Source organism: Lagenorhynchus albirostris, chromosome 1, assembly GCF_949774975.1.
Source record: "Lagenorhynchus albirostris chromosome 1, mLagAlb1.1, whole genome shotgun sequence".
NCBI classification, from domain to species: domain Eukaryota; kingdom Metazoa; phylum Chordata; class Mammalia; order Artiodactyla; family Delphinidae; genus Lagenorhynchus; species Lagenorhynchus albirostris.
This window is the reverse complement of record NC_083095.1, coordinates 161,236,497-161,247,834: the sequence shown is the minus strand read 5'-3', so window position 1 is coordinate 161,247,834 and position 11,338 is coordinate 161,236,497. Positions and strand designations below refer to the sequence as shown.

Below are 11,338 nucleotides of genomic sequence, written 5' to 3'. Positions count from 1 at the left end.
CCGGCGGCGGAGGGGGGGATCGGGCGGAGAGGGATCGAGTGGCTGGCCCGGCGGGCAGCGTGCCCCGTTCCGGCCCGCCCCTCAAAGCCTCCTTTCTTCTCTCTAGCGCTCGGAGGCGGCCCCCGGGAGATCCGGGAGGGGCGCAGCTCGCCGTCCCTGCCGGCCGGTCCCGTCGCACCCTCCCTCCGACGCCACCCCCACCCCAAGAAATGCACAAAGAGCGGCTGGGAGGCAAGCGCACACCTCCCGTTTGGGCGGGGCTGCGGGAGGGGCCGGCGCACTCCGCCGCGCCCGCCTTAAAGGGACCGCCCGCTCCTCGCGCGCACTGCGCAGGCCCGACCGTGGGGCGGGGAGGGCCCTGAGAGCAGCGGGCGCGCACGCCCTCACCGCCCGCTGGAGGTATGGCCGGCGTCCTAGCGGTGCCGGCGCGGCGCTCGTGCGCGTATCAGCGCCCGCGGGGTCTCAGCTGGCGCGCGTGGCATGTGCAGGACCCCAGCGCGGTGCGTTTCGGAGGTCGCCGGAGGCGGGGCCGGCCAGGTCCGCGCTGCAACCCGTTTCTGGCTTTCTGATCCGCAGTTTCAGGGCCAGTTGGGCGAAGTGTTGCCCAAGGGGACAGAATTGCGGGCGCGCGCGCGCGCACGAGCGGCGATGCGGCCGGGCGTTTGCCTTTGTGTCTCCTGCGCTCCCGTGCAGGTGGGCAGCCCGCGCCGGGGGCCACTTTGCCAGTGCGCCCCAGGACCTCGAGACATGCCTTTCGTGTACGAGGGCTCGGACCGCCTTTTGGGCAGACAATAGACGCTTCTTCCAGTGGCATCTTTGGTTCTAGGGGTGGTTTATTTGGGGGACACTAACGGGACTTTCTAAGGACCAGTCTCTTAGAGCCGGGCCCGTGGCATCAGAGTTGGGCGCGTTTCCTTTTCTCAGTCTGGCGAGGGAGGAGACCTGGGGACAGTGACCGTTCTCGGCTGATAGGTGCAGGCAAGTGTCCCGAGCCTGCCGGTCCCGCATTAGACAACAAAGAGAGGCGTTAGCGGCGGCGGGGGAGGGGCGCGGCCGGGAGGAGGACGGGGCGGGCTGCGGCGAGCGCGGCGGTGGGGGGGCGCTCGCTCTCCGCTCGCTCAGCCTGCGGCCTCCGCCCGCCCCCGGCCCAGCGCGCGCCAATCGCCTCCCCCAGCGATAGTGTCAGTAGCATTGTAGAGTCAGCTCCCGCCGGTGACGTTGCGCCTCCCTCGTCCCCCTCTGGAGCCGTCTGGCTGCAGAGGCTCAGTCAAGAGGCGGGGAGGAGAGGAGGAAAAAGCGCTGAGTGAGGGCTGGCGGGCGGGCGGGCGGGAGGGAGTGGAGGAGCCGGGGAGGGGCTCCTTAAAGAAACGCTGCTGTCGCTCGCCTGCTCGCTTCTCGCTCGGCATTGTGGCCAGCCAGCCGGGCACTTGGGGGGCACGCGCGGCCGCCGCTCGAGCTCTGCCCCCACCCCACCCGCCAGCAGATCTGGGGTGGGGACCCAGGCGGGGGCTCCCGCAGCCACTGCCCGGCGTGGACCGCAAGGAGCGACCCACTCTTCCCGGCGCCGAGAAAGGAGCAACGGAGCCCTCTGCAGCCGGCCGGCCTCTCCGCCCCTGACCACTCGCTTCCCGGCTGCCTTTGTGGCCGCAGTTTCTCGCCGCCGAGCAGAGGGCCGGCGGGGGCGCGGTGCGCACGGCCGAGCGATGCCCAGCTCGCTGTTTGCAGACCTGGAGCGCAACGGCAGCGGCGGCGGCGGGGGAGGCGGCGGCGGGGGAGGCGGCGGCGGCGGCGGCAGCGGCGGGGGAGAGACCCTGGATGACCAAAGAGCCCTGCAGCTCGCGCTCGACCAGCTCTCCCTGCTGGGGCTGGACAGTGACGAGGGCGCGTCTCTGTACGACAGCGAGCCGAGGAAGAAGAGCGTGAACATGACCGAGTGCGTGCCGGTGCCCAGTTCCGAGCATGTCGCCGAGATCGTGGGGCGGCAAGGTGGGTCCGGCAGGGATGGGCAGCTGGAGGTGAGAGGGTTTCGGGCCACCGCCCCGCGGGGAAGGCGGGAGAGGAACCGAGATCCGCGGCGCCGGGGAGCCTTGGGGAGGGAGGAAGAGCCGCGCGAAGGGCCGGCGCCCCAGACAAAGAAAGTGCAGGCAGGCTGTCTCCCAGAGTCGCGCCGCGGCCACGGCGGGATGCACTTTCTCCTGCGAAAATCACTGCCTTCTCCCCTAGCGCCCCCCACCCAGCCCACCCCGGGAAATAGAATTTAAATATAAGATGCTTGGGGGAGGGGGCCTTTGATCGGTCCTTTGGGAGGGGGGAGGAGGAGGAGTGAGCATCGGATGGGAGGAGGATTCTGGATTTCTGCAAAGCGGAATGGAGCCCAGAGGAGGAACAATGGGTCCCGGGACTGCCCCCCATTCCCACCAGTCCCCTCCCGCGCTGGAGGATCTCGGCCTTCGGTCGCCTTCCCCGAACCCTTTGCCTCGTCTTCAGGGCGGACGGCGGCGCGTCCCGCTGGATACCAGCGGCATCTCCCCAGCAGACTTTTTCTGGGATTCTCGGGTTTGACTCGGGACGACTGCAGTCACTGGGGGAGGGCTGGGCAGCCAACGGACTGTTCCTCGAGCGCCTCGCGGGTGGAACCCGCTTTCCAGCCCGTGGAGCGGCCCGGGGTCTGTGAGGGAGCCGCCCCCTTTCCGCCCATCGCGCGTTCTGCCTTCCCGCTGCCCCGTACGCGGGCAGTCCCAGGTCCCCGCGGTTACCCCGGGGTAATGGGCGTGTCTGTCTCTCTCTCCCACTCCCTCCCCTGCACTCTGGCTCCCAGGTTGTAAAATCAAAGCACTGCGGGCGAAGACCAACACTTATATCAAGACCCCAGTTCGTGGGGAGGAGCCTGTCTTTGTTGTGACGGGCAGGAAGGAGGATGTGGCCATGGCTCGGAGGGAGATCATCTCTGCCGCCGAGCACTTCTCCATGATCCGCGCCTCGCGGAATAAGAACACGGCGCTCAACGGCGCAGTGCCCGGGCCGCCTAACCTGCCGGGGCAGACCACCATCCAGGTGCGGGTGCCCTACCGCGTGGTGGGGCTCGTGGTGGGGCCCAAGGGCGCCACGATCAAGCGCATCCAGCAGCAGACGCACACGTACATCGTGACGCCCAGCCGCGACAAGGAGCCTGTGTTCGAGGTGACCGGCATGCCTGAGAACGTGGACCGAGCTCGCGAGGAGATCGAGGCGCACATCGCCCTGCGCACTGGCGGCATCATTGAGCTCACAGATGAGAACGACTTCCACGCCAATGGTACGGATGTGGGCTTTGATCTGCATCATGGGTCCGGCGGGTCCGGCCCAGGCAGCCTCTGGAGCAAGCCCACCCCCAGCATTACGCCCACTCCGGGCCGCAAGCCCTTCTCTAGTTACCGCAACGACAGCTCCAGCTCGCTTGGCAGCGCCTCCACAGACTCTTACTTCGGCGGGGGGACCAGCGGCAGTGCAGCTGCCACCCCGCGCCTGGCGGACTATAGTCCCCCCAGCCCCGCGCTCAGCTTTGCTCACAATGGAAACAACAACAATGGCAATGGATACACCTACACGGCGGGGGAGGCTTCTGTGCCTTCCCCTGACGGCTGTCCTGAGCTACAGCCCACCTTCGACCCGGCTCCCGCCCCACCGCCTGGGGCTCCACTTCTCTGGGCCCAGTTTGAGAGGTCCCCGGGAGGCGGACCTGCAGCTCCCGTGTCCTCTTCCTGCTCTTCCTCTGCATCTTCGTCTGCTTCGTCTTCCTCTGTGGTCTTTCCCGGGGGCGGCGCGAGCGCGCCCTCCAACGCCAACCTGGGGCTGCTGGTGCACCGCCGGCTGCACCCGGGCACCAGCTGCCCCCGTTTGTCCCCGCCCTTGCACATGGCTCCGGGGGCGGGCGAGCACCACCTGGCTCGTCGGGTGCGCAGCGACCCGGGCGGAGGGGGCCTGGCCTACGCCGCCTATGCCAACGGCCTTGGGGCGCAGCTGCCGGGCCTGCAGCCGTCGGACACATCCGGCTCCTCGTCCTCGTCCAGCTCCTCCTCCAGCTCTTCATCCTCCTCCTCTGGGTTGCGGCGTAAGGGCAGCCGTGACTGCTCCGTGTGCTTTGAGAGCGAAGTAATCGCCGCACTGGTGCCCTGCGGCCACAACCTCTTTTGCATGGAGTGCGCCAACCGCATCTGTGAGAAGAGTGAGCCTGAATGCCCGGTCTGCCACACCGCGGTCACTCAGGCCATCCGCATCTTTTCTTGAAGGCGGCGCGCACCACGCGGGGGATGGAGAACCCGCTTCCCTCCATCCTCACTCCCCAGCGCCTCTCTGCCTACTTGGTGCCCCGCCTTCTCCTCCCCGCCTCCCTGCTCACACTCTGAGATCCGAAGAGGAGCTTGGAAAGCTGTAGTATCCGCTCATTTTTTAAATTTCGATTTTTAAACAAAGGAACTTGCCAGGATATCTGCATCAAGAGTACTGTAGCCTGGGAAACCTCCGAACCACCTTAAATGCATGCTCTATAAATAATAGGAACGGCGACATTCTAGTAATGATAGTTTTTACACTGTACTTAATAGGAAGCTTCCAAAAGAAGAAAACCCCACAAGTTTTCCATTTTCTTAAAGTAGGAAAAAATGAACAATAATTATTATGATGAAGATGATAATAATAGTGCTATGGGATGTGTGGACTGTTTTAGTGTGTTCCCCTTTGTGGCTGGGTTCCTACGATGCTTATTATAGAACACAGTGGATCCTTTTTGAATGTTCGTGGAAGGGCCAGGAGTTCCTGTGAAACCAGGATACTGCAGCTTTATTAAAGTTAAAGAAACTGTAACATATCTCTTATATATTAAAAAACGTTTAAAAGTTTTAAAGAGAAATTGCATTATACAGATTGAAGTATTTTATTCTTTTTTGACTTGAAAAATTATATTTCATATTGCAAAGATGTTTACAAGTATTTTAATTTAAGTTCAGTGAACTTTTTTGTAGCTGGGTTAAATCTTTTTATTTTAGTATGGCCTTATGGCAAAGAACACTGTATTATTTTAATAATCACACAATTGTGACGGAATTACAAACCATAAAATGTGTAATGTTTTGAACAGTATTCTGTTGGGATGGAGATTTTATAGGTTCAGACAAATCTTCTAGATCTGCTTCACCCAGCATATTTTCTATTCAGTGATATAAAGCATATTTTATTCTATATTATTACAAAAAACGGAAATGTATAAACATGTCAAAAGGAACTGTTGATGCTTTCTAACATTTGTATAAATAGAATTCAGTGCAAGTTACAAAAATTCTGTTGCACCACTATAGTTTTAGTATTTCTATTTTAATACATTTGTTTACCACTTGTTTATGTATATGTAGGTGATGTTACTTGAGCTTAAATGTACTTTACTGAGCAAAGTTAAAAAAAACAAAGTATATTTTATTTTATGATAAAGGGCCTTTAACCTCATGGTCAAATACTAATATTATATTTGCTGAGACAAGATTTGAAATTGTATCAAGAGTTTTATTTTTCTGACATTTAAAGTTCTACATAATAAAGGTAAAACTTAAGTAATGGTGCTACTTCATTTTTTAAGTATTTCTATATAAATAAAATATTGAAGAAAATCTATCTTGTGTGGTAACTTGATTTTTTTTGTTTTTTTTTTTAAGCTTCTCGGAGTCTACCTTTATAAGGAATCACTCTTAAGTGACAAATGGAAAGATACAACTTCCAGGCGTATTATGTCAGGATTTTATCAATAGAGTGGACTTTCAAAAGAGGCCAAGGTTGTGTTTGGTTGGATGGTTAGGCCGTGGGTAACAGTATTTTTTATTTTTTAATTGCATGTTATCTACCGAATCAGAGCTTCCTCATTAGACATGTGTGGGCACAGTGCCTAGGATCTGTGATTCTTTTCGGGTCCCAGGAAGAGGTTTAATTTCTCTTAAAATTAGAAGAAAATAAAGCAAAGGAAGTGAAAATATTCAAAGACAATGTCTTAATTTTCAGGCCCACCAAAACCTATTCAATTTTACCTAACACATTAAGAAAACAAGGTATCAAAGTATTGAAAGTTATATCAAAAATAAATTGGAATAATATTATTATGGAGGAGGGAGCAGAAGCGCCTAGGGCCTAGGAAGGTCATCATCCCACCCAGCAGGGCCCTCAAGAGTTTAAGGAGGCTGAGGGCTTGCGCTTGCTGTGCTGAGTTTCCACTGAAGGTCACTTCCTTGGGGGAAGCCCAGAGATGCCGGTTTCTGCTGGTCAAGGACCGGGCTAGATTTGAGCACTGGTCCTAATAGGCTTCTGCTCGTCAGGCAGGCTAACTGGTGTTGACAGGCTGCAGGTGTTAACTGTCTGTTGTTGTTTGCGAGAAGTTTTTGTTTGTTTTTGGCAGGCTACACCTGCTCCCTGGCTGTGGGGCTTTGTCAAGGGATGGAGCCTGCATGCTTCCACTTGACAGGAACTCTGCCTTCTAGAGAGTATTTAGGAATGACCAGACCATACCGCTGGATTGCCAACGACTTCCAAGCTGAGCTGAGCTGCCCCTGGAGAACGGTGTCTGCCTGGAATGCGGGCAGCCTTTTATTTTAACCTCTGCTGATGGGTAACATTTAGCAGGTGAGTCCAAAGAGTAGGCTGTAACATATATTGGCTGTTCCTCTTTTCCCCTTTGTATTCATTTTTATTTGTCCGGAAATTTAGTCACTGCCTACGTCATAGCTCCTGATTTGTTTGGTTTGAATGATTCTCTGCAAAGGCAGGAGACAGGCCTTTGGGGTGGGAGGAGAGAAAGGAGTGGCCCTGCTTGGGAAATTTCTGGCATCATCTTCAACTCTGGAAAGTTCCCAGGCAGTGTTTACCCCCTTCTTTGCTCCCTCAAGGACTGGAGGTTAGCTGAGGCCTGGCAAGGAGCAATATTACGGTCCAATGCCCGCTTTCCTTCAGCTGTTCCGAAGTGCCTAGAACAGAACCAAGAGCCTTTTCGCACTGATTTCTTTAGTGATGCAGCTCTGCTTTGCTGCTTTAGCAGAATGATTCCAGAGAAGGCGAGGAAAAATCGAAGCCTTGATTGGTTGAATTTCACATGGGCTCTTACTCACTGAGATTTTTTTGCGGTCCATATGCTGCTTTAGAACATGAGAAAAAAAAATCAGGTTTCGAGGCTACTGACACGCCCTTGGATGGCTTGTATTTCTTTGTGGTGAGAGGTCCCCTTTGTTGACATGACGTTTTGGAATATATTAATAAAACCAGGATTCTTGAGAGGAGAGAGAGCTTTTCACTATTGGTTTCCTCTGCAGGGCAGGCCCTTGTCACCAGCGGAGGATGTGGACACATGCTAGTGGCATTAGATGGCATTAACTTTTGATCCAAGGCAGGCTTTTTGTCCCATCCCCCAGGTCCCACAAATGACAACTGTGGAGGTGGTCGCTTGCTGTGGAGGTTCTCCAGCTGGAGAGATGAGAGGTACCACTTTTATGCCTTGCAACTACTAGCAGTTTCCCTTTCTACTTTCTACTAGCCGTCTGAAATCCGTCTTTCTGCAGCAACAAAATACCGGCTAACAGACATCTCTGCCCCGAATTATTGGTCCATGTTTCCTTTCTTTATGTGGACTACTGGTTCTCAACTGGGGATGATTTTGCAAACCCCCTCACCCCTGATTTGACAATCTCTGGAGACATTTTGGGCTATGACAACGTGGGGTAGTGCTGCTGGCATCTAGTGGGTAACAGCCAGGGACGCTGCTTAAACATCCTGCAAAGCACAACAAAGAATCATCCAGCTCAGGGTGAGAAACCCTGATGTAGACAAAGAAAAGGGATCTTCCCTGCTGTCTTTTCACTGCCTTGAAATTGGTGATATTGTTCTGACATTTAAATGCACAGAGGTTGACCCTCGGTGGTGCTCTGGGATTGCCCACTACCCAGGGTAGCTCTAGTGGTATCAGGAATATTGCAGGGGAAGCCAAGGCTGATGTGTGAGCACGGGAGGTCAAAATTAAGGAAATCATTTTGCTTCACCAAAGAGTGGTAGATTGCACTCAATCAATAATAATGTTTGCATGGAATGTTCAAAGCGCTTTCTTTTCGATTGTCTCCTGTGATCCTTTCTACAACCGTAAGGGAGAAACCATTGAGATTTTGCTGTGCGTATTTGTAGTAAAACACACTCAAAATGTAGTCCTACCAACATTGGCTCTTGGGAAAAGCTCTATTATTGTCAGTGACTATCAGGCACTAAGAGATCCAGAGCTTTTATCTCTTAAGCCTTATCTTTCCAAGAAATATGAACAAATTTGCTCCATCTCAAGGAGGTTTTGAGCCTGCTGGCCAGGGTGATGCTGGTAGTAATTGTCCTTGAAGCAAGACAACTTGGGGAGAGATACAGACCCTCTCCAATACATACCCTCTCCAATACAGACCCTCTCCAAGTTGAATCTTCAGATGAGACTGCAGCCCTGGCCAACATCTTGACTGCCTCCTAAGAGACATTGAGTCAGAAATACCCGGCTAAGCCAAACCCTGATTCCAGACCCACAGAAACAGTGAACTAATAAATGTTTGTTGCTTTACGCCTCTAAGCTTTAGGGCAGTTTGTTATGCACAAATAGAAAATGAATACAGTTATGCAATTAACTGTTAAAACAGTGGTCATCCTTGGAGAATAAGGCTGGTATTTGGGGTTGATAACAGGAAAACTGGCTCTGCCACTTCCTAGTTGTGTATCTTGGGAAAGTTACTAAACTTCTCTGTGCCTCACTTTTATCATCTATGAAATGGGGATAATAACAGTAACATACCTCAAAGGGTTGCTCTGAGGAGCATTTAGGATAATGCATGGCTTATGGTATGCGCTCTCTATCTCTATCAGTCCTTATGTTTGCTATTATTATTTTTTCACTTAAAATCCTCATGACCTTTGGGTTTTTTTACTATGTGATTATATTACTTTCATAGGTCAAAAATAATTAAAAAAATTTAGAATCGGAAGCATGAGGGGTGTTTGTCGATTTTGTCTGGGCCAGAACTTCTACGTCTGAACATTTTGATGGACATCATATCTTTAATACAATGCTATTATTTTATTTTGTATAGGAGACATTACACTTTTCAAAATGCTTTCATATGAATCATCTCACAGACACCCCATGAAGTAGTGAATAATATGGCTATCATTTTTATCCTCATTTTACAGCCCAAGAAACTGAGCTTAAATGCTTTGCCCAACAGGCAGTCTTTGGTGAAGTGGAGACTAGAGATTTCTGGAAACCTAGTTCCTTTTAACCATGCCCTGTGCAGACATACAGAAGACTCCTGCTTTTACAGAACAGCCCAAAGTGACTCCAATGAGTTATGAGTAAATTTAATAGACTGCTTACTGAAAATATCCAAACCTACCACCCATGGACTTAGAGGCCAGTAAAACACGCTTCTCATTAAAAACCATGATGACCTCATCTTAATATTCCTCCGATGACTCAGAAGACACTTCACCATCAGTGAACTGTACAGCAAGAAAATGATCACTTAAAATCTCTTGATAAAAAGGACTATGATATTTGGGGTTACTTATCACAGCCACACTTTTATGGTATACCTCCCAGATCTGTTCATTCATCCACTCTTCCTATTCAGGGAGCACCGCTGTTGTTCTGTTAGCTCTGCCTTTGCTCTGAGACTTCGGGGAATTCACTATGCATCTTCCATCTCCAATTTTCTTGGCATATTAGTCCCTTGAGATGCCTACATGAGAGTAACCTGGAAAATGTATATGAAATAGAACTTCCTGGGTCCACCTTTTGGAATTCTTATTCAGCACATTTGGGATGAGGCCTGGAAATGGCAGTTTAAAAAGCTCCCTCTGTTGCTTCAATAGGGGATGGTTAGTTAAAGATATAAATCCTAGACTTTAGACAACTCTGCAGAGTGCTGTTCAAAAGAGTTAAGCAGACTGATTTGTGTTGCTATTGAACAATATGCATTCTTAAGAGGAAAACGTTAAGGTACATTAGAGTACCTACAGTATGCTACACTTGTATTCAGATTGTATATGGAGACTTACTTACAAGTATCATTGTATATACATGGAATGGACCTCTGGGGAGGGAGACTGGGGGTCGGGGGTCAGGGGCTGGAGAGAGACCTACTTGTCATTGTATATCCTTTTGCGGTGTTTGGATCTTTAAAGAAATTTTGTACGTGACCTATTCAAAATACTTTCTATAGTTGATAATGATGCATCCGTGTTGGTTCATTGATTGGAACAAATGTACCACATTGATGGTGGACGAGGCTGTGTGTGTGGCAGGGTGGGTGGGGGCATCGGGGGAGAGGTGGGAACTCTGTACTTTCCTCAATGTTGGTGTGAACCTAGAAATTCTCTAGAATTAAAGTCTATTCATGAGAACAATTTTTTAAAGTGCTAGGCGTGGTAAAGCCATGTGTCAATGAATGTAAGGCTAGACTGATGGATTGATTAAAAGGCTGACGAAGCAAAAGCTCCCCCTGAGATTCTGCTGTGTAGCCAGGTTTGGGAATCACTGGACATGGTGGGTGGAAGGCCCCTTCCACTGACGGTTCCAGGTGAACAGAAGAGTAGAGGGTAAGATTGCAAAAGCAGGTCAGATTAGGTTGTAGAGAGCCTGGAAAGCTCGACTGGGGGTTTTGGGGTGTGTCTTGCAGGCATCAGGGGACACTGTTTTCGTAGTGAGCCAGATGGGCTGGGAAAAGGCCAGGACAGGCTGGAGTGGGGAGGCCATGGCCATGATCCAGGAGGTAGACGGTGAGGCACGAGGTCGCGGAGCATCTGGGATGATGAGAGAAGAGGAGAGAGTTGTGAGGGCCTTGAAAAAGTATTAGGTTGAATCATGTGAAATTGCTGATATTGGACCCTTTTGATCTACATTAATCACAATTTCATGCGGTTCAACCTAACAGAATTGACACTGTGAGGTGGCAGGGGGCATCTCTGGAGAGTGAGGATGGACGGGGAGACTTGGGGATTTAAGTCTCAGTGGCTAGAGCACCGTTATTAAAAAGAGAGGAACGAGGATGTTTGAGGTGATGACTAAATGGAGTGTCATGGAGTTTTAGACCGTGGGATTTTAGAGCAAACGCTTTTGCTTATGTTTCCTGAATATGTCTTGTGTTTCTACATATTTATGCCTTTGCCTGAACCATTCCCTCTGCCTAGGAAATGTGTTGATTTTTTCTTTTTAGTAAAGATCCAAGTGGAAGCCTGATAAAATAGAGAAAAGAAAGGTCTACCTGGAGCAAAGTTTATGACCTCACTGGGGTGGAGGAAGATTATCAAA

The 11,338-nt window shown here is 51.6% G+C and overlaps 1 protein-coding gene across 1 annotated transcript; it reads left to right on the top strand.

Moving 5' to 3' along the window:
• Positions 1-1,703: 1,703 nt before the first annotated feature.
• MEX3B (mex-3 RNA binding family member B) lies at positions 1,704-4,266 on the top strand. The gene is made up of 2 exons (XM_060120755.1): positions 1,704-1,986; positions 2,819-4,266. Exons 1-2 carry the CDS (start codon positions 1,704-1,706, stop codon positions 4,264-4,266), a joined length of 1,731 nt encoding a protein of 576 aa, XP_059976738.1.
• Positions 4,267-11,338: the final 7,072 nt, after the last annotated feature.

Coding starts and splice junctions, on each gene's coding strand:
- MEX3B (XM_060120755.1), top strand. CDS start 1,704: ATGCCCAGCTCGCTGTTTGCAGACCTGGAGCGCAACGGCAGCGGCGGC. Junction 1,987..2,818: donor CGAGATCGTGGGGCGGCAAG/GTGGGTCCGGCA, acceptor TCTGGCTCCCAG/GTTGTAAAATCAAAGCACTG.